This window comes from Xenopus laevis, chromosome 4L (genome assembly GCF_017654675.1).
Source record: "Xenopus laevis strain J_2021 chromosome 4L, Xenopus_laevis_v10.1, whole genome shotgun sequence".
Classification (NCBI taxonomy): Eukaryota; Metazoa; Chordata; class Amphibia; order Anura; family Pipidae; genus Xenopus; species Xenopus laevis.
The window spans coordinates 151962846-151982278 of NC_054377.1; the positions used below are offsets into that span (position 1 = coordinate 151962846).

A 19433-nucleotide genomic window follows, 5' to 3' on the forward strand; every position below is an offset into this window, starting at 1 on the left:
TCCTGATACAACTTCCCAATATCCATTCATTCCTCATTCTCACTGGGTTTATAGTTCTGTGTAACTGTCATTGTGTCTGTCCCTTTCTCTGCACTGCTGCCTCTGACTCCTGATACAACTTCCCAATATCCATTCATTCCTCATTCTCACTGGGTTTATAGTTCTGTGTAACTGTCATTGTGTCTGTCCCTTTCTCTGCACTGCTGCCTCTGACTCCTGATACAACTTCCCAATATCCATTCATTCCTCATTCTCACTGGGTTTATAGTTCTGTGTAACTGTCATTGTGTCTGTCCCTTTCTCTTCTCTGCACTGCTGCCTCTGACTCCTGATACAACTTCCCAATATCCATTCATTCCTCATTCTAACTGGGTTTATAGTTCTGTGTAACTGTCATTGTGTCTGTCCCTTTCTCTGCACTGCTGCTTCTGACTCCTGATACAACTTCCCAATATCCATTCATTCCTCATTCTCACTGGGTTTTATAGTTCTGTGTAACTGTCATTGTGTCTGTCCCTTTCTCTTCTCTGCACTGCTGCCTCTGACTCCTGATACAACTTCCCAATATCCATTCATTCTTCATTCTCACTGGGTTTATAGTTCTGTGTAACTGTCATTGTGTCTGTCCCTTTCTCTTCTCTGCACTGCTGCCTCTGACTCCTGATACAACTTCCCAATATCCATTCATTCCTCATTCTAACTGGGTTTATAGTTCTGTGTAACTGTCATTGTGTCTGTCCCTTTCTCTGCACTGCTGCTTCTGACTCCTGATAAAACTTCCCAATATCCATTCATTCCTCATTCTCACTGGGTTTATAGTTCTGTGTAACTGTCATTGTGTCTGTCCCTTTCTCTGCACTGCTGCTTCTGACTCCTGATACAACTTCCCAATATCCATGTCATTCCTCATTCTCACTGGGTCTATAGTTCTGTGTAACTGTCATTGTGTCTGTCCCTTTCTCTTCTCTGCACTGCTGCTTCTGACTCCTGATACAACTTCCCAATATCCATTCATTCCTCATTCTAACTGGGTTTATAGTTCTGTGTAACTGTCATTGTGTCTGTCCCTTTCTCTGCACTGCTGCTTCTGACTCCTGATAAAACTTCCCAATATCCATTCATTCCTCATTCTCACTGGGTTTATAGTTCTGTGTAACTGTCATTGTGTCTGTCCCTTTCTCTGCACTGCTGCTTCTGACTCCTGATACAACTTCCCAATATCCATTCATTCCTCATTCTCACTGGGTCTATAGTTCTGTGTAACTGTCATTGTGTCTGTCCCTTTCTCTTCTCTGCACTGCTGCTTCTGACTCCTGATACAACTTCCCAATATCCATTCATTCCTCATTCTCACTGGGTTTATAGTTCTTTGTAACTGTCATTGTGTCTGTCCCTTTCTCTGCACTGCTGCCTCTGACTCCTGATACAACTTCCCAATATCCATTCATTCCTCATTCTCACTGGGTTTATAGTTCTGTGTAACTGTCATTGTGTCTGTCCCTTTCTCTGCACTGCTGCCTCTGACTCCTGATACAACTTCCCAATATCCATTCATTCCTCATTCTCACTGGGTTTATAGTTCTGTGTAACTGTCATTGTGTCTGTCCCTTTCTCTTCTCTGCACTGCTGCCTCTGACTCCTGATACAACTTCCCAATATCCATTCATTCCTCATTCTAACTGGGTTTATAGTTCTGTGTAACTGTCATTGTGTCTGTCCCTTTCTCTGCACTGCTGCTTCTGACTCCTGATACAACTTCCCAATATCCATTCATTCCTCATTCTCACTGGGTTTATAGTTCTGTGTAACTGTCATTGTGTCTGTCCCTTTCTCTTCTCTGCACTGCTGCCTCTGACTCCTGATACAACTTCCCAATATCCATTCATTCTTCATTCTCACTGGGTTTATAGTTCTGTGTAACTGTCATTGTGTCTGTCCCTTTCTCTTCTCTGCACTGCTGCCTCTGACTCCTGATACAACTTCCCAATATCCATTCATTCCTCATTCTAACTGGGTTTATAGTTCTGTGTAACTGTCATTGTGTCTGTCCCTTTCTCTGCACTGCTGCTTCTGACTCCTGATAAAACTTCCCAATATCCATTCATTCCTCATTCTCACTGGGTTTATAGTTCTGTGTAACTGTCATTGTGTCTGTCCCTTTCTCTGCACTGCTGCTTCTGACTCCTGATACAACTTCCCAATATCCATTCATTCCTCATTCTCACTGGGTCTATAGTTCTGTGTAACTGTCATTGTGTCTGTCCCTTTCTCTTCTCTGCACTGCTGCTTCTGACTCCTGATACAACTTCCCAATATCCATTCATTCCTCATTCTCACTGGGTTTATAGTTCTTTGTAACTGTCATTGTGTCTGTCCCTTTCTCTGCACTGCTGCCTCTGACTCCTGATACAACTTCCCAATATCCATTCATTCCTCATTCTCACTGGGTTTATAGTTCTGTGTAACTGTCATTGTGTCTGTCTGTCATCTGTTTTACTTCTTTCTTCATACAGCTGTATCAGTCATCTCTTCAGGCAAGACTTCAGTTCCCAGAATGCATTGAACTTGTCCTAGAACCTCCCAGATTAAACATCTCAGTTAAATTCCCATTAATAAACCTCGTATTTGCTCAGAACCCTCAAATAAATGTATTTTCCTACACAGGTGGTTTTACAAACTATTTCTACTTGCCCTTTAATAGGGAATATATAAATGATCTGATTGGTTACATCTGGGCCCTAGTCCTGCCCACAGGTGAGGAAGTGATTACAATATTAATGGGCCAATGAAATTGCCTAAAATGTTAATTGAATTGAAAAGTTGTGAAAGTGTTACTGACTTCAGACCAAAGTTTCAGTGTCTGCAGTCGCAACTCAAATTCAGGTTATTTCAGGTTCAAATTCCAGATATTTTGAAAGATTATGGTGATTGTGATATTGGCTTTTGTTCATGTTCAAAAAAGGGAAAGTTTGGACCCTACATTGTTCTTTGCAGCAGCTGCACCAGAACAGAACCACTGAAAAGATTAATGGACACGTAAAAGCGAATTTTATTTCAGTTACAAAGCCCGGGCCCCACCTCTGTCTGTCTGTCTGTCTCCCCCTCGGTACATCAGGCTCAGCTACAATTATCTCCATGTTGGTGCCGGGGAGCAGATAAAGGCTGGTTCTGTATGTAAGAAGCAGATTATGTCATTTCGCCTCTCGCTGGATTGGCAGCCAATTTACTGGGCCCTTCAAAAACACGGCGCTGACAATCGGCTGACTAACACATAATTATAACTTGCGCACTGCTCAGAGCGACTACTGCAGAATCATTGGAAAATCCAGAGAGTGTGCGGCAATGAAATGCACAATAAATAAGTGCACTTGGCTTTGTGCTAAACATCGAGCTGCTCCACTAATGCAACTGCACCTCTATACCAATTACTCTCATATACCACTTACTCTCTCATATATCATATATCTTACACAGTAAGCTATACCCTCATACTGTACTGTCTCAATATGGCACCTCCTCCTCCCATATGTATAAATACAAATATACAGAGAAGGAATGTTCTGGGCACACAATAAGCTATACCCTCATACTGTACTGTCTAAGGGAATCAATATGGCACCTCCTCCTCCCATATGTATAAATACAAATATACAGAGAAGGAATGTTCTGGGCACACAATAAGCTATACCCTCATACTGTACTGTCTAAGGGAATCAATATGGCACCTCCTCCTCCCATATGTATAAATACAAATATACAGAGAAGGAATGTTCTGGGCACACAATAAGCTATACCCTCATACTGTACTGTCTAAGGGAATCAATATGGCACCTCCCTCCTCCCATATGTATAAATACAAATATACAGAGAAGGAATGTTCTGGGCACACAATAAGCTATACCCTCATACTGTACTGTCTAAGGGAATCAATATGGCACCTCCCTCCTCCCATATGTATAAATACAAATATACAGAGAAGGAATGTTCTGGGCACACAATAAGCTATACCCTCATACTGTACTGTCTAAGGGAATCAATATGGCACTTCCTCCTCCCATATGTATAAATACAAATATACAGAGAAGGAATGTTCTGGGCACACAATAAGCTATACCCTCATACTGTACTTTATGCTCTATCCATTATACACACTGTACTACACATACTGTGCATATTGAGGCAATACACCTGGTGTGATTAGTGTTAATGGGAAGGAACACACTTGACATTGGGCTGCAGAGACCTCCCCATACCAAACACTGCTGCTTGTTTCAAGGTTCCCCGTGTTATATGAGTAATTATCACTTCAACACTTGGGGGCCAATTCATTAACTTCGAGTGAAGGAATAGAAGAAAAAAAACTTCGAATTTCGAAGTGTTTTTTTGGCTACTTCGATCTTCGACTACGACTTCGAATCGAATGATTCAAACTAAAAATCGTTCGACTATTCGACCATTCGTTCGTCGAAGTACTGTCTCTTTAAGAAAAAACTTCGGCCCCCTAGTTCGCCACCTAAAAGCTACCGAACCCTATGTTAGCCTATGGGGAAGGTCCCCATAGGCTTGGCTAAGTTTTTTTGGTTGAAGGATAATCCTTCAATCGTTGGATTAAAATCCTTCGAATGGTTCGATTCGAAGGATTTAATCGGTCGAACGATTATTCCTTCGATCGCAGAATTTGCGTAAAATCCTTCGACTTCGATTTTCGAAGTCGAAGGATTTTCATTCCCAGTCGAATATCGGGGTTAATTAACCCTCGATATTCGACCCTTGATGAATTTGCCCCTTAGTGAATAGTAAAATATATTTTTTTCCTTTTACATATAACATTGAAGATACTGAACTTGTTATTGCACCCCCAGACTCACCCATTTTCCTGAATTGTAACTGACTCACAGGTGGATACGGTTAACACTGTTGCTACAAACATAGGGGCAAAGCTTTACAGATATTTTGCCCTTCTTTTTTAATTAAAGGGGAACTCCACTGAAAAATATTTTTGCCTAATGAAAAAATTTTCTTTGAAATAACTTCCCAATATCCATTCATTCTTCATTCTCACTGGGATTCTAGTTTACAGTAGTTGTCTTTGCCAGCAGTGTCTGGCTGGCTGTTTGAATTCTCTGCATTGCTGGTTCTGACTCCTAAAACAATGTTACAGAAGCCAGTTGATTAACAAAGAACTGACTTTTGCTTTACTGTTTCATGAGTCAGAGCCAGAAAGAGACAGACAGACAACAGCAGTGAATGGAGATTGGGAAGTTGTGCAAAATTAGAATTTTTAATTTTCAAATAACCTTTTTTTGGGTGTAGTTCCCCTTTAAAGAACCAGAAGTAGGGTTAAACAGGTGGCATGTGAAGGATTTAGTTCCCATGAAAACCGTTTTCCTTTTTTAACCTAAATGCAGACAAATGCTTTACTCTGTTTGTCCCTTTTATGATTGTAAGCTCTTCTGGGCAACTGATATTAACTACCATTGACAGTCACAGGCCACCCTGTTTTTCCCATGATCTCACCACTTTATCTTAGTGGCTGCTGGGAATTGTAATTTAATGGCCGCTGTTGACACTGCCCTATTGATAACTGATAAAAGTCACAATCAATAATCATGTCTTTGTCATTTAATGAGAAATCATAATAAGGAGACCAGGGACCCAAAAGCAAACACTTTGGATCAGTCCATATTTACAGGGCAGTCCAATAGACACACATGGGCATTTTTCTCCCCTGCCGGCCATGGAACAGTTACCATTGGGTATATGAGACTCTAGGAAAGGTGGTGACCCTATGGCAGCTCCGTTAGACTCAATCTGCAGCTCCTGTTACTGTGCCACTCGGCAGATCAGAGAGAACTCACAGACCCAGCGCCATTTACATTACTGAAGCTTTTCATTACCTTCTGTCATTTCCCACTCACGTGTGACTCCCAGCGCAGAGCCATCTGCAGCCAAAACCCTCCGTTTAATAAGGTCCAGCCACACAGCAAATATACTACATTTTGTCTTTATTCACAACAACAACGGAAATATAAAGACATGCGTGCGTTTCTCAGGTCCAGAAATGAGGTTGCTAGGAGTTGGGAGTCAGTAATAAAGACGTGTGAGATTCTCGGTTAAATAAATGAGGTTGCTGGGAGTTGGGAGTCAGTAATAAAGACGTGTGAGATTCTCGGTTAAATAAATGAGGTTGCTGGGAGTTGGGAGTCAGTAATAAAGACGTGTGAGATTCTCGGTTAAATAAATGAGGTTGCTGGGAGTTGGGAGTCAGTAATAAAAACACGTGTTTATTTCTCAGGTCCAGAAATGAGGTTGCTGGGAGTTGGGAGTCAATAATACACATGTGTGCGATGCTCGGTTCAAGAAATGAGGTTGTTGGGAGTTAAGAGTCAGTAATAAAGACATATGTGCATTTCTCAGGTCCAGAAATTAGGTTGCTGGGAGTTCGGAGTCAGTAATAAAGGCATGTGTGTATTTATCAGGTCCAGAAATGAGGTTGCTGGGAGTTGGGAGTCAGTAATAAAGACATGTGTGTATTTCTCAGGTGAAGAAATGTGGTTGCTGGGAGTTGGGAGTCAGTAATAAAGACATGTGTGTATTTCTCAGGTGAAGAAATGTGGTTGCTGGGAGTTGGGAGTCAGTAATAAAGACATGTGTGTAGATCAGGTCCAGAAATGAGGTTGCTGGGAGTTGGGAGTCAGTAATAAAGAATTGTGCAACTCTCAGTTAAAGAAATGAGGTTGCTGGGAGTTGGGAGTCAGTAATAAAGACATGTGTGCATTTATCAGGTCCAGAATTGAGGTTGCTGGGAGTTGGGAGTCAGTACATTTCCTACTGCAGCCTATGGGGGGATGAACATAGGATTATATTCGTAAGGGGCTCAGCCATATAATGAGTCAGGGAATTTACATGAGATAAAAGGACAACTTTTTGAACCTGATCAGGGTTTTAATTGTTTACATCAAAACAAAAACACTTTTTACTGTTCCTGCCCAGCGAAGGCAGGGGACCCCCCGCAGCTCAGGACCAATGGTGCTCTCCCAAATCTGCACCAGCTACTGACGCACTTCCATTTCTCTCCAATGGGAGGCGCTAGCAATGCTGATAACTGTAACACTGATCAAAGGCAAACATTAGAAATCTTCTGCAATTAAAGAGGCCACCTCCACCTTGTTCTCTCACCCTCACCCTCTCTGATCACTCCTTTTAATTGGAGTCTGGTTATTTAAAGGCAGGGCAGTATGTATAATGCATTCAAGCCTAAGCCATTCAAGCAGCATTAATAGCCTAGAATTGGGCCTGTAGGTGTCTATTAATATATAAACTCCAGGCACAACAATACCCACATATCCAACAGGGCACACACAGTTCTTTATACACAACAGGGCACAGGTAAAGTTGTTGCTCAATGAATATCAATTCTAAGCAATTTCCCACTATACATTTATTTTCCTTCCTTTTAAGGTTATTTATGAATGTATTTGAAAGCACTGTTTTTGTATTCTATTCCAAACTGCTGGGACTAACTCTTGAAACAATGTTGCAGAAGTCAGAACCAACAGTGACTGCAGGGAATGCATCAAGCAATAGAATTACATTTCAATATTTGTAATTGGAAAGCTTTCATTCGTTGGTCTAATTTACAACTTGGGGTTCACCGACCTGTAAAATGCCACCAGCTCCAGCAATGGGGCAACAAACCTTATGCCTCAGAGGATTATTAACTAAATTATAAATGGCCTAAAAGTGTCATTAATTCATAAAGTTCCTGTTTAGCGCAGGGTTGGTTCCGACTTCGGAACAGAGCCAGGAGATGCCCCATATTGATAGGGAGCTTATAATCAGTGTTTAACAACCTCATTACGAGCGGCAATAATTTGGAGTGAGCGACTCCCAAGTAGGAGCGTGACTTTTCCCCCCTGGTTTATTGCCTGGCTGTGCAACGAGATAACCGGAATTCATTTCCCCTTATCAGGAATGATGTGCAGCACCCGGGCGCTGGGATTGGGGGGGGACTAATGCATTCGCACGTCCTGCAGCGGCAGCACAGAAATCTGCAGTCGCAATTCTCCTCTATGCGAACTACATGCTGTATAAAACCAGAATTTGCCTTGGAATGAACCAAGCAATTCCTAAATTGGTTTGGCAATTAGCAGCCCCTCTTTTCTGCAGACAGGTGACAGGGAACTCAGAATGGGTGATAGATACAGGGAACATCCTTCCAGCAGATGAGTTGGGGACTATTACAGTGAAAGCACCTGATGGACACACTAGTTGGGGGGCACTGGACAATCGCCTGACCCCTGTTTATTTCTCTTGCCTTATAATTAAGCCTAATGAGTAGGTAGAAGCCAGAGAGAGAGAGGGGAGACCCCCGGAGGTGCAGGGTATTATCAGTAAGTCAGCACTTACCTTCTGCAGGAGCTGGGAACCCGAGTACTTGGCTGCTATTGATTTGATCTCGCCACCAAACGCCGAGGCCCAGAGCTTCACCCTACGAGCGAGACAAGACACAGAGAAACATAAGGCGGCAGTTTGGCTCTCGGGCTCCGGAGCGAAACAGATGAGATTTGTATTTTTGTAAAAGCAAAGCCTCCGCAGCAGCAGCCCCCAACCCACAAGATAAGGCCCCGATTTAACATCTGCTGCAACGGCGACAAACCATGATCAGCCCTGATTGCTAGTTCTGCACCGCTCTCTCCTGTTCCCTAAAATTACCCCTTTTGTTTATTATTCTCCCCCCACCCCACCTCCATCCAGAAACAAATGAACTGGAGGCAAACGGGCAACTGCGGCAGCCGAGAGCCACGAATCTAGAAATTTATCGCAGGGTCGGAGATGTTACAGTGTCGCATGAGTGCATTTCATGGCATGCGAATGGAAGGGGGGAATGGGGTAGAAAAAACATCTGCGGCAAACTTGGGCAAGTTCACGGCTAGCAAAATCCACTCAGCGCAGTTCGCCTGTCACTTACATGGATAAGGGAATGTGCTGCTCCGATCCGGCCGCCACATGAAGCACGCCATTCAGGGCAACAGAGAAGGAAAAGAAAGGAATCCAGAAGGAACAGAGAATAGTCCCAATTTGGGACATTTTGGCGGTTGTTCCCAGTCCCTGGAATGAAATAAAAGGCGGCAGTTGCTCGGCACAGTGCTTGGTCCCCTCTTGGAGAGATCAGAGTTGCTCGTTTATCATTGGGATAACTGCTAATAGAGTATCAGTAGGGAGCTCGGAATGGGAATTTGCAAACTATTGTGTCCTTGGTAACAGGGAGCGTGGCTGCAGCAGCGGCAGTGGCGGTGTTGTTGGTCCGACAGCTGGAGGTGGCAGTTGGAGGATTCTGCAGTGAGTGCTGCTCCCGTCTGTGACCTACTGGAAGCCCAAAGTGCCCTTAGCTGGAAGGAAGCAGACTCTATTGATTCCCAATGTGCAGCTGCCTTCGCTCAATTACTGCTCACTTTCCCAAATGGAACGAGCTGCCGAGAGGACTCCTTTATGTTCCCTTTCACCTCCAGCCTCAGAGCCCCCTCTCCAGCCATGTGGAGCCGCTCCACTCAAGCAAAGGGCACATTCATGGGAAAGTGCTGACAATCCGCAAGGAGAAATTAAAAAAAAAAAAACAACTTATCAAAGATGGAACGAGAGAAAAGGAGGGGGGGTAGAATAAAAGTCAAGAGGGGCAATTACAAAAGGGGGGAGGCAAGTGAAATATCTGAAGAGGGTGCGTGGCCAGAGAATCTTCAGAGACGGTTGCCGCTGAATACTTGCTGGTGGTGTCAGGATAACAATGACTCCAGGGGGAGCCGAGGGGGGGGTTGAGGATGACACAAGGGACAGTGAACACCCACCGTTAAGTTGTTTTCTCCCCCCTTCCCAGTTCATTGGAAGCTACACTGCAGAACAGCCCTCGCCGAGGAGGAGGAAGCGGCACCCAGGCAGGGAGGCAGCCGACAGTTGGGGAAAGTGCAGCGGAGAATGGAGCCCTCGCTCGTCTCTCATGGTGGCATTGTCACTCGTCTCCCAGCAACTCATTAAACCAAGTCACCGGCAGCCCCCCATCTCCTGCTCCAGTTCCACGATCCGTCCCCCTCGGCCTCGGCTTTCCCTGCACTCAGGCTGGCGGAGGGGGGGATTAAAAGGCTTTCTGTAGGGAAGGAAATGCAGTATGGCTGAATCGATGCCGGATAAGTGACTCCAGCGCATGAATAAATGATTAATTTGGGAAGCAGCAGGAATCCCTGGGCTAAAGTCAGCACTACATTACTCGCCGCTTCTCTACATTTCTGGGAGACTTTTCGCAGTTTGTTGACACGGCGCGGCTCAGTCCCCTGCCCAAGTCCGTTTGCCGACAGCCGGGCCTCTGCAACTAATGCTGCTCATACTGAGACGGCAAATTGCACCTGAGAAGTCTCCCGTGTCCTGCGTTGCAGCTTCCCAGTCTTGCCAGGCAGCATGCTGGGAAATGTAGTGCAGATACTCAGCTTCCTGGATCTCATTTAGAGCCTGACCCCCACTTTCAGTTGAGATGCACTGGCGCTGGAGACCATGAAGAGTGGGTAGTCATTTAATCACAAGGGAGTCACTATCTACTTTTGGAAGATCAAAGCAAAATTAGGACTTTACTAACAGGGTAGTGGAGAACTGACACCGACTTCCAACAGATGTGGCACAATCACTTACAATTAAAAGAAGGAAACAACATATATAATTAGGGCACATATTCTGTATTCACAGGGGTCCCCAACCTTTTTCACCCGTGAGCCACATTCAAATGTAAAAAGAGTTGGGGAGCAACACAAGCATGAAAAAGTCCCTTGGGTTGCCAAATAAGGGTTGTAATTGGTTATTTGGTAACCCCGATGTGGACTAGCAGTCTACAGGAGGCTCTACTTGGCACAATAAATTTTTTTATGTAAATAAAACTTGCTTCCAAGCCTGGAATTCAGAAATAACTACCTGCTTTGAAGACACCAAGAGCAACATCCAAGGGGTTAGAGAGCTACATGTTGCTCGCGAGCTACTGGTTGGGGATCACTGCATTAGGATATAGTTTATCCATTAATTCTGTATTTGCATTGTTATATATGGGTGAAAGCTGCAGTGTCATTTCACTTTCAGACTGCTGTATGGCAGCTCCTACCCATATGCTTAAATACAAAAATGATCTGGGCACACAAAAATCTATACCCCCATACTGTACTGTCTAAGGGAATCAATATGGCACCTCCATCCTCCCATATGTATAAATACAAATATACAGAGAAGGAATGTTCTGGGCACACAATAAGCTATACCCTCATACTGAACTGTCTAAGGGAATCAATATGGCACCTCCCTCCTCCCATATGTATAAATACAAATATACAGAGAAGGAATGTTCTGGGCACACAAAAATCTATACCCCCATACTGTACTATCTAAGGGAATCAATATGGCACCTCCTCCTCCCATATGTATAAATACAAATATACAGAGAAGGAATGTTCTGGGCACACAATAAGCTATACCCTCATACTGTACTGTCTAAGGGAATCAATATGGCACCTCCTCCCAAATGTATAAATACAAATATACAGAGAAGGAATGTTCTGGGCACACAATAAGCTATACCCTCATACTGTACTGTCTAAGGGAATCAATATGGTACCTTCTCCTCCCAAATGTATAAATACAAATATACAGAGAAGGAATGTTCTGGGCACACAATAAGCTATACCCTCATACTGTACTGTCTAAGGGAATCAATATGGCACCTCCTCCTCCCATATGTATAAATACAAATATACAGAGAAGGAATGTTCTGGGCACACAATAAGATATACCCTCATACTGTACTGTCTAAGAGAATCAATATGGCACCTCCCTCCTCCCATATGTATAAATACAAATATACAGAGAAGGAATGTTCTGGGCACACAATAAGCTATACCCTCATACTGTACTGTCTAAGGGAATCAATATGGCACCTCCTCCTCCCATATGTATAAATACAAATATACAGAGAAGGAATGTTCTGGGCACACAATAAGCTATACCCTCATACTGTACTGTCTAAGGGAATCAATATGGCACCTCCTCCCATATGTATAAATACAAATATACAGAGAAGGAATGTTCTGGGCACACAATAAGCTATACCCTCATACTGTACTGTCTAAGGGAATCAATATGGCACCTCCTACTCATATATTTGTTCAGCAACAACTGTATTGCCATATTTTTATCATTCCTGGCTTAATGTTAGTTAGAGGCCTAATGGAAATCTGTGTGTGGGTAATTAAATTATTTCCAAATAATTGCCCCCCTTGCACTCTAAAGGCAAAATACTTATTTCCCAATATTTGGATTTCTGTGCCTGTGTGTGGCTCAAGCAAGTCACTTACAGTCTGGGCTTTCGCACTCACAAACTAATTTTAATCTCGTTTTCTTTAAAAACCCCACACATTACCGCTCACTGCGCCAACGGACAATTAATTAATGGATAAACTGCAATATTGCGCAGATCCAAAGGTTACACAAAACCGGGGGCGGCTGGAAGGAAATCAATTAACCAATGTAACAACGCTCGACCGGGGGGAGCAAAGGGGAAATAAGCTGACGGGTGGATATTTACGAGATCTGACATTTACGCGGATTACACGCTGCTCAGGTTTGCTTGGGTTGAACGCGTTCTCCTGGTTTATGGGTGACATTGCACAAATCTAACCTCCAATGTCCATTAATCAGGAACGTCCAATGTGCGGCCCTCCAGCTTCTAGTTCCCTGCCCTTATATCTACCCGTCTATACAATTGTCTTTTTCAGCTTAAGCCTTTCAGGAGAATGGGTCTCATTTACTAAGAGCAGGCAAAGTGCATATATAGGAACAATCTGCCATGTTTTTCCCAGAATTAAATTTTTCCTGATCATGCCTATGCCATTGTACCTGCTGCAGACTGTAGCGCCCACTGCTGGGCAATGTATATAGGCCAATGTGCTTACTGGTAATGCTAAGAGCCGAATTTCTGTTTTTTTTTCATTTTTAAATGATGGAAGTGCAATGCACCGCCCTTACCCAGGTAAGTATAGGGAGTGGTATTAGCAACAACGTGTCCCAGATATTGCCATATATGTATCCTCCATTTGTGAGTGATTCTACGGGCACATGAAATGAATGCATGGGTGCAGGACTGGAACTAGGGCTAGGTAGAAAATCCTAGGGTGCAATGGCAGGGGGAGCAATTCCTTCCCCTTTAAAAAAAACTTGCCACAAATTAATCTGCTCCCACAACCCTGAATCTGCCCCCAATTTATTCAAATATCCTGGGGTGCTGTTGTACCACGTGCAAGTGATGGGAAGGAGCAAAGCAGGAGTGGGCTCAAGCGCTACGGACTGGGCCCACCAGGCTGCCGCATTGGGGGCCCGCAACCTCCTGATCCCCCTCCAATGGCCCCCCGATAGAGTCGTGCAGCGTGTCGGGAACCCCTGGGTTACCCGCAAAAAAAATGCGGGATGAGGGTAATGTGGTGTTTATACAAATGGCCTGTAGATGTCACTGTGCTCAAGACTTATACTGTGCCTACTTACTATACAGCTTGCGGTGTTAGAGTTGCTTACGGTTTACTGTGTTGCAGGAATCATTTGAATTTATTATCTTATGTTATATGGTCTATATTTTACTCCTTTTAAAGTTTTACAAAACTTTATGCCCCGCCCACTTTTGATGATGTCACTTCCAGTTTGCAGCAACATCACTTCCTGTTTAACGGTAGTCGGCGGGTTGCGGATAAAGTAGTTGCAAGTCGGGGTCAGGTAGCAGATCAAAGTGGGTAAATATGTGGGTTGTGGGTTGGGGTCTCATAAATTGGTTCCGCGCAGGACTCGCAATACCTACTTTTCTCTTATTCATCAGGGTGGGAGGAGACAAGGGATCGTACAGGCACCCATGGGGAGCTGGTCAAGGCCAGAGGGGCACACCGGTTTTTTTCCCCAGATTCCCGCCAGCCCAGTCTGACCCAACAAGAGTTACTTGCCCCAGGCACCAGTACTACTTGGCCCAGCTTTGGCAGCAGGTAAAGGGGACTATTCAGTGGCAGCAGTGGCTAGTGTATGGGGTTCCTTGCACACAAGTCACAGTCAAAAGGGGCAAACACACCAGGCTAAGGGCAAAAAGTGCAGTGTTAGACTTAGATGCCAGTACTTTTGTTCTTTTCCCAGTACAGATTGGCACCTGCTCTTTGTAACCAGACTCAGGATATATATAAGCAACCTGGAAATTAAATATATATTTGGAAGAGGTGTAAGGACTGAGCAGTTTAAGAGCTGCCTGGAACCATAGGACCACACAACTGTCACGGGTATCTCCACTTTTGGTGCAAATTTTGAATATTTAGAACCCTCACCAGTTCCAGTGTGGGGCCCACCTGAGCCTGTTCATGATAATTTATAAGCTCTGGTACAGCGCCTTTATATCAGCGCTCTCAATGAATTGATATATATATAATACACAATAAGAATTTCTTCTTTAAACCCCAGAAAATTTAGAATTTGCCTCTTTCTCTTCCCGGCAGGATTAATCTATTTAAGATGGTTTTTCTCCCCAAATTTTTATATTTATTTCACAATTCCCCAATAATGCCCCGGAATCAATGGTTTAAGTATCTTGACTCCATTCTACGTAAGTTTCTCTGGGCGGGTGAACATCCACGGCTGGGCTTTCGAACCCTACAGGCGCCCGCATCTGGTGGCGGCCTAGCTTTGCCTAATCTCAGATCGTATTTTCTAGCGAGTCAACTTACCTATGCGCATTGGTGGACTATTCCTCAGCCCGACAATCCTTCCACTATGCTTGAGGCAGTGACAATGGGTTCTTTGGAAGCTTTAACTAAATTACTGTATAGAGGGTCCTCCTCGCAGTGCTCCATCACTACACCTATGGCCACTGTTGTGGGAGTGTTCCAAAAAGCGCTGAGGATCGCCCAGAAGGCAAGACCTGTGTGGTCCTGTTGGACGCCTCTTTGGGGGAACAGTGCTCTTCCACACTTGCAGGATCTGCCGGATATCAGCAGCTGGGCCAGTCGGGGGGTTAAAACCTTGAACAATATTGTGGTCAATGGGGAATTGCAGCAGTTCCAAAGCCTACAGGGCACTTACCACTTGCCACATTCCATGTTTTTCCGATACCTTCAGCTCAGGCATGCCTTTACCACCCAATTCCCCACTAGACCCATTACACTGGTTGAGACTACTTTAGAGGTTTATCTGAGGAAGGTGGACCTACGGAAACCTACCTCCCGGTTTTATGTCATACTAGAACAGGCTAGTCCAGATCCTCTCACGAAGATTAGGGATAAGTGGGCTGAGGATATTCCGGGCCTGGACGAGGAGATGTGGACTGATGCGCTGAAGCAGGTCCCAGATATCACCATATCAGTTAGAGACAGGTATATACAAACCAAGTTTCTAAACAGAGTATACCTTACACCGTATAGACTGGCGAAAATATATCCTATGGTTTCGGACCAATGCAACAAATGCAGCCAGGAGGTAGGCACTGTTATGCATGTTTTCTGGGATTGCCCGAGGATTCAGGGGTTCTGGGAAGAGGTTCTGCAGCACATCTCTCTAGTCTTGGATGTCCCGAGTTTAGGACCCCCTTAGTCTGTCTCTTGGGCATTATGGATGATCTGGGTTTGAAAGCTGTAGTCAAACTGTGCTACTTACAGCTTTTGTTTTATGCTAAAAAATCTATTCTTCTACATTGGAAATCAGTGGACCCCCCGACCGTTACCTTCTGGAGGAGACAGGTTAATATTATCCTCCCTTATCAGAAATTGGTCTATGTTGCTAGGGGTTGCCCCAAGAAGTTCGAGGGCATTTGGGGAGCTTGGTTGGAATACGAGGAGAAGCGCTAGGATTGTATTGCTTTTGTGACGAGGTTCTGACTGCTGGTTCTACTTTCACTATGTATGTCCTGTTATTATTTTCGTGTGTGTATGTATGTTTGTTTTGAAAATGCAAAAATAAAAACTTTTAAAAAAAAAAAACCCCAGAAAATTTGAAGCAGTGCGTCCCTTGCTTGCGGGGATAAGATAACATCTGTAAAACGTTATTAGCCACACGCTGTATCCCCTGCTGCGCAGTCACACGGCCCATGGACAAACGCGCTCTGATTGGAGTTTAGAGGCAGTGGATTGGAAGAGACATGATTTTATTTTCATATGCATTGGTTTGTGGATATCTCCCACAGTGCATCACAATCAAGCCTGAAAGGCACCAGATTCCTATCAAAAAATGCTTTCAGCAGATCTTTAAAGAGATACCAGTGCCATTCATATCTGACACACGATTGCACAGAATTATGTATAAAGCAGTGAAATAAAAATAGAGCCGCTCCCTGAATCAGCATTGTACTAAGTGCACCAATATCACTAAACTTGTATTTTCTTCCTCAGTAAAAGAAAAAGCACTGACCCTTCATTAAACCTGTCTAATGTATCTCAGTGCAGCTGCTTCAGGGAGAGAATCCCAAAACTTTCCAGCACTCACTGTAACAATCTATGTCATCAAACATTCTCCCCCAAGCGACGATCTGTAGGATCCGAATTACTGGAAACATCACAATTACTACACATTCCAGTGTTAAGCCTCGTGCACACAACTACACAGCACTGACAAATAGCCAACATTATTCTCTAAGGTTCCACCCAAAAATATTGGGAAAAGGGAAAGGGGGTTAGGGAGTAGAGAGAGAAATGGGGGAGAGGAGAAATATAGAAGGGGAGAGAAGAGGGAGGATGGGGGAGAGTAAGGCCAAACAGTTGGGAGAGAAAACGAAAGGAAAGGGTATGAGAGACAGAAGGAGAGAAGGGAAAGGGGGTTAGGGAGTAGAGAGACAAATGGGGGAGAGGAGAAATATAGAAGGAGAGAGAAGAGGGAGGATGGGGGAGAGTAAGGTCAAACAGTTGGGAGAGAAAAGGAAAGGAGAGGGGATGAGAGACAGAAGGAGAGAAGGGAAAGGGGGTTAGGGAGTAGAGAGACAAATGGGGGAGAGGAGAAATATAGAAGGGGAGAGAAGAGGGAGGATGGGGGAGAGTAAGGCCAAACAGTTGGGGGAGAAAAGGAAAGGAGAGGGGATGAGAGACAGAAGGAGAGAAGTGAAAGGGGGTTAGGGAGTAGAGAGACAAATGGGGGAGAGGAGAAATATAGAGGGGGAGAGGAGAAATATAGAAGGGGAGAGAAGAGGGAGGATGGGGGAGAGTAAGGCCAAACAGTTGGGGGAGAAAAGAAAAGGAGAGGGGATGAGAGACAGAAGGAGAGAAGGGAAAGGGGGTTAGGGAGTAGAGAGACAAATGGGGGAGAGGAGAAATATAGAAGGGGAGAGAAGAGGGAGGATGGGGGAGAGTAAGGCCAAACAGTTGGGGGAGAAAAGGAGAGGGGATGAGAGACAGAAGGAGAGAAGGGGGGTTAGGCATACCTCCCAACATTTTGGAAGTAAAAAGAGGGACAAAAAAAATTTTCCCGCATGTAGCGCAGCAATTTTTTGACCACACCCCTTTCTGTGGCCACAGCCCCTAATTATCATGTTTGTTTTACAAAATTTGGCAGGTTATGAAAGTTTGAAAATATTTCTCCTTATCTAAACTGTGTTTTTGTGTCTCAAAATTGGGCTCTCTGCTAAAAGCCAATTAAGTGAGAAACTTTGTTTCTTTTTCTGGCTGTTCAGTGCAGAGAAAAGAGGGACTTTCCAGTACAAATGAGGGACTGCGGGTTGAGCTGTCAAAAGAGGGACTGTCCCTCCGAAAAAGGGACAGTTGGGAGGTATGGGGTTAGGGAGTAGAGAGACAAATGAGGAGAAATACAGTAAACACTCAGTAGTTGGATCACCCCAAGTATAAGCTCCAGGGAAATGTTCTAACCAGATTCCCCATCACCTGGGAGATACACCTCCAATCTCTCCATGTTGAACTGCTATTTCTCTCCCACCCTGTCCCTTACACTCCTAGAGTGTTACTTCAGCAAGTGATCACTCACCTCATTCCTGGGGTCCCTTTCCCCTGATTTTGCTCCCAGTAGACATGCACCTCATTACTCAGGTGTAGGCCAAAGGGGAGGAGCAATATCCTCTCACTGACTACAGTCAACTGAACAGGAAGTGGTCACCACCCACCCGGACCAATAAGAAACACTTCCTGCCCCAGTATCCAGGATACAGGTACCGGGACTTCTTCAACCAAAACAGAAAGATAATGTAACAGAGGATTTCCCAAACCAGTAGAAGATTTAACCCTTCTACTCAGGTGGCTCTCACTGTAGGAGCAGATACTTAGTCACTCATGGTTCTTAAAGGAGAAGGAAAGGTTAAAATAAGATAAAGCTGTAATTATTGCCCATTGTAGGGATAGATTTTTACCAGCAGTCATTTATTTGTGCAGTTTTTCATGAATTATTATTAATCCTTTTTAAAATGTGTCAGCCTGTACTGAAAGTGTATCCCTGCTGCAGTCCAGAAATCTGTGTATTCAGGGCACTTATAACTAGGGATGCACTGAATCCTGGATTCGGCCGAATCCTTCTGCCCAGCCGAACCCAATCCCAATTTGCATATGCGTGGCTTTTTGTCACAAAACAAGGAGGAAATAACGGTTTTCCCCTTCCCTATGCAAATTAGGATTTGGATTCGGTTCGGTATTCGGCCGAATATTTCGTGCAGGATTTGGGGGTTCAGCCGAATCCGAATTAGTGGATTTGGTGCATCCCTAGTCATAACCCCACCCCCTTATTGTCACCAGCTTCTCCCTTCTGTGCCCACCCCTCACCTGTCACCAAAATTTTTTCAGAAAGGTGGTGACCATAGACCCTCCACCCCCAGGGCAGGTCCGGACTGAGAATTAAAATAGGCCCTGACATTTCAGGTACACAGAGGCCCACCCAGCCCACACAGAGGCCCAAACAGCCCCCACCAGCCCACTAGATACTGACTTTCTCTGGCACCTTATAGCAGCCCCTCTGGCATTTGCCAGAACCCACAGATTGCCAGTCCGGGCCTGCCCCAGGGTATTAACCCAGTGTCAGATTGGGGCCTGAAGACTCAGGGGCCCCCACACCATCCCCTGGGACCCCAGCCACAAAGTCCTTTCTGCATCCCCCCACCCAGGAGCTCACTCATGTAAGGAGAGGGAGTGGGTCTGAACCAGCGGGGCCAAAAGAACTGGAGCCTACCAGGTTTTTTCCCAGTGTCCCACCAGCCCAGTCCGACCCTGGATTAACCCCTCTGCTCTCCTCTATTGATCCTCTGCCTTTTTTGTTCAAACCCCCTCCACCTGATCCTCATTCCTAGAGTGACCCGTAGCAGGATCAACACATTAGTTAACCCTACCTACCTCTCATACTGAGGCCACCTACCTCTGGATCTCCAGTAGCATCCACTCCCTTCAGCAAGTGTGGGGCCCTGGCCA

At 44.7% G+C, this 19433-nt stretch overlaps 1 protein-coding gene across 7 annotated transcripts in view; it reads right to left on the bottom strand.

Moving 5' to 3' along the window:
• cacna2d3.L (calcium channel, voltage-dependent, alpha 2/delta subunit 3 L homeolog) overlaps window positions 1–18152 on the bottom strand; it is a 504571-nt gene extending 486419 nt beyond the window's left edge. For 4 of the 7 annotated variants that reach the window (XM_041590965.1, XM_041590963.1, XM_041590964.1 and 1 more), the window contains exons 1-2: window positions 8972–10717; window positions 8410–8491 (exon numbers count right to left, since the gene is read on the bottom strand). In XM_041590965.1, the coding sequence (XP_041446899.1) occupies window positions 8410–8491; window positions 8972–9090 (201 nt within the window). In that variant the 5' untranslated portion in view covers window positions 9091–10717. Of the gene's footprint in view, window positions 1–8409; window positions 8492–8971; window positions 10720–18009 lie in introns of those variants that run through there. The other 3 variants (XM_041590967.1, XM_041590966.1, XM_041590968.1) reach the window with 2 other exon arrangements.
• Window positions 18153–19433: the final 1281 nt, after the last annotated feature.